Source organism: Temnothorax longispinosus, unplaced genomic scaffold (genome assembly GCF_030848805.1).
Source record: "Temnothorax longispinosus isolate EJ_2023e unplaced genomic scaffold, Tlon_JGU_v1 HiC_scaffold_496, whole genome shotgun sequence".
Classification (NCBI taxonomy): Eukaryota; Metazoa; Arthropoda; class Insecta; order Hymenoptera; family Formicidae; genus Temnothorax; species Temnothorax longispinosus.
Window position 1 is genome coordinate 4,608 of NW_027270337.1, and position 3,456 is coordinate 8,063.

The 3,456-nt window shown below is 29.1% G+C and overlaps 1 protein-coding gene across 1 annotated transcript; it reads left to right on the top strand.

Moving 5' to 3' along the window:
- The first annotated feature begins 296 nt into the window (after window positions 1-296).
- On the top strand, window positions 297-3,430 carry LOC139824653 (uncharacterized). The gene is made up of 5 exons (XM_071797185.1): window positions 297-747; window positions 1,026-1,139; window positions 1,256-1,642; window positions 1,865-2,131; window positions 2,476-3,430. Exons 1-5 carry the CDS (start codon window positions 552-554, stop codon window positions 2,997-2,999), a joined length of 1,488 nt encoding a protein of 495 aa, XP_071653286.1. The 5' UTR covers window positions 297-551; the 3' UTR covers window positions 3,000-3,430.
- Window positions 3,431-3,456: the final 26 nt, after the last annotated feature.

Consider the following 3,456-nt stretch of genomic DNA (forward strand, 5'->3'; position numbering starts at 1 on the left):
ACAGATTGTTTTAAAATAAATAATATATATAAAGAATTTAGAATTTAGAATTTAGAATTCAGAATTTAGAATTTAGAATTTGGAACTTGAAATTTGGAATTTAGAATTTAAAATTTAGAATTTAGAATTACTGAGTAGTTTAATTTATCGAATTATCTTACTGTACAGATTAATTTATTTATTTATTTTCCATTAAACATATATTCCGTAAGAAACTTTCAATAAAATATAAAAAAAAAAACACTGGTAAACTTTCTCATTTTTATATCTTATTTCTTTTAAATGATAAATATATTGGATTGCCGAAATACGGTCGATTTGTCGGAGTCACAACATGTTTACTTCGCATAATACGGTGAAGGAGACTGTGGACACGGTTTTGTGTACAAACCTTGAGAGATACCGTTCGTCGACTTCTCATATAATACTCAAACGCTGAATGGATCCTCGATCGAACGCAAGTATCGGAGTCGAAAGTGTTAATTGTGAAAAATTTTCAAGTGCTTTAATATATTAATTACGCCGATTACGCACATTCAGTAAGCAGCAGTATGTCACGAATGATTAATAAACGTGATATAAATAACAGCCGTAAACGTGCTACTATAGCTACTTTGTACACGAGCACGCCCACGAGCATACCAAATACATCTATGAAATTTTGTAGTATATCCTTATCTGGGATCGATACAGCTTCTTCTTCAAGTGGAGACAGACCAAATTTACAGTTATTACATCAGCTACAAGGTGAGGAATTATTATGTATGCTTAATTATATTTTTGTAAATATATATGGATGAACCATTTTTCAATAAAAATTAAATTATTAAATTTGTACTAATTATGAGCTAAATATTTCTCTCTTTAATAATATTATAATAACAATTTATATAATTAAAAATATAGTTTATGTCAATTAAAATTTGAGGGAAAAAATGTTTTCAAAAAGATATCTCTAAATCACTGAGGATTAAAATAAATTAAACTAAAAAATATATACATACCATTAAATTAATCTATTTTAGAGCGTAAAAGACATACGAAGGGAAAGAAAAGAGGAGACACGAAATGGAGAAAAGACTCTGATAGCAAATTAGAAGCCAAACAGAAACATCAGTTAATCGACAAATCTTTATATGGTTTATATCAATTAAAATTAACAACAAATATAAGATTTTTATTATTTTAACATTAAAGTATATAAAATATATACATATTTACCAATCATAAAACTAATATATTCTTTATATGACAGTGAAGCGAAAGAAAAACTTAACGAGCGAGAAAAAAGCCATTAAAAAAAAGAGAGTATTAGAAGATACGGATAATGAATGGGAAACCGAAACGGAAAAGTCAATTAACGAACCCTTCATAGGTTCGCGAGGATCCATCGACGATGAGTGCATAGAACTATTTCAAGATCCTCCGTGTACACTGGAGAAAATTCGAGACCGGCCAATTGCATATGAAGAAAGTCTTCATAACTACGAATCACCGATTATATGTTCCCACAGAAAAAAAAGATCGCATCTAATTTCAAAAAAGAATGATATTATATTGCAAGATACACTGCTGCCGGTAAATTCACTAACAACGGAAGTACAAAGTTTAGAAGAGACAGGCGAAGATGAAACAATATTCCGTATGTATCTTGTTGAAAAGTAGGATTTTTACCAGAAATACTTGTCGAGATTTTGTTACACACTTGATAATCGTTCAATAATTCTTTTAAAGTTGTAGTTTAATTTTTGCTCAATAACGCTTTTTTCATTATTTCTATTATTTTAATTATCGCTGAGACCAAATTATTTCTTCTATTGTATGTCAGTTATTATTTACGCATATTTCTACATCATTTTAATAGGTTCGCGAGGATCCATCGACGATGAGTGCATAGAACTATTTCAAGATCCTCCGTGTACACTGGAGAAAATTCGAGACCGGCCAATTGCATATGAAGAAAGTCTTCATAACTACGAATCACCGATTATATGTTCCCACAGAAAAAAAAGATCGCATCTAATTTCAAAAAAGAATGATATTATATTGCAAGATACACTGCTGCCGGTAAATTCACTAACAACGGAAGTACAAAGTTTAGAAGAGACAGGCGAAGATGAAACAATATTCCGTATGTATCTTGTTGAAAAGTAGGATTTTTACCAGAAATACTTGTCGAGATTTGTTACACACTTGATAATCGTTCAATAATTCTTTTAAAGTTGTAGTTTAATTTTTGCTCAATAACGTTTTTTAGTTTTTTTCATTATTTCTATTATTTAATTATCGCTGAGACCAAATTATTTCTTCTATTGTATGTCAGTTATTATTTACGCATATTTCTACATCATTTGCGTGTAATAATTAATGTTTGCGAAATGCTTTCGCAAAATTTTATTAATTTTTACTTTATCTCTTCTACAACATACTTTTATTGAATGTATATTATTCTATTTAAAAAATTGCTTATTTTAGAAAACAATGCACAAACACATGTTTCATTACGGCATCCAGAAAAAATCTCGAAACAAAAACCTGAAAACTTTAGTCCTTATCTACAATTGCGTCGGGATCAATCTGTCAAAACATATCCTGGGAAAAAATCTCGGCATTCAGTATCTTCATTGTGGTCACCAATTAACGATTTTTACCGAAAACACCCTAACTTGCTTTCTAATCTTCCTAGGAAGACAGAAAGTATTTCGATTCCTCCAGGAATGATATGCGTTAGGGGATATTGGGACAAAACTTCACGAAAATGGATAAGGCGGTATGAAGAAAGTTCTTCTCAGAATAAAAATGGCAAATGCAAAACAAAGATTAACAAAAGAAACACGAAAAAAGTCACACGGAAACAAAATGTATATGATACAACTAAAGACGAAACAGACCACGAGTTCGAAACCGGTGGTCGAGATGGTAAGCGAATGACTTTTCGTGAATTTTGTCGCAAACAAAAAGAGGTTATAGTCATATCTTCCTCGGATACGGATATGTAGGAAGGTTAAATGATCCATTTGTTTGTAGTTGTTTATATATTTGTGTATACATCTAATTGGTATACATATATACAATCTTGCAAATTTATTTAATTGCAAATTTAGATTATCCAAAATGTCTATATTTATTTATAATTATTTATAATTATTAATATTTCCGGTTGTTAACGTTGTGTTGAATAAATATAATAAACAAAACATCTCTCTAAGATAGATATATTAATAACTGATATATCAATTATATTTATAAGAAACTATTTTGTATTAATATAATTTCTATGTAATAATTTACGTTAAATATATGTTAAAATGTTACTGCAATTATTTTCATTCTTTTTGTTATACTTTATATATTGTTACTGATATTTGTTAAGGCTAAAAAGGCATCTAAACGTGTACCCAGCTCTATTTAATATAGAAAATTTGTATTACATTAGATTATATGATGGAATTGGAT

Bases quoted from the DNA above. Each gene is read 5' to 3' on its own strand.
- LOC139824653 (XM_071797185.1), top strand. From the start codon at position 552: ATGTCACGAATGATTAATAAACGTGATATAAATAACAGCCGTAAACGT. The intron at 748-1,025 runs GTGAGGAATTAT...AATCTATTTTAG, and splicing joins GTTATTACATCAGCTACAAG to AGCGTAAAAGACATACGAAG. The intron at 2,132-2,475 runs GTATGTATCTTG...TGCTTATTTTAG, and splicing joins CGAAGATGAAACAATATTCC to AAAACAATGCACAAACACAT.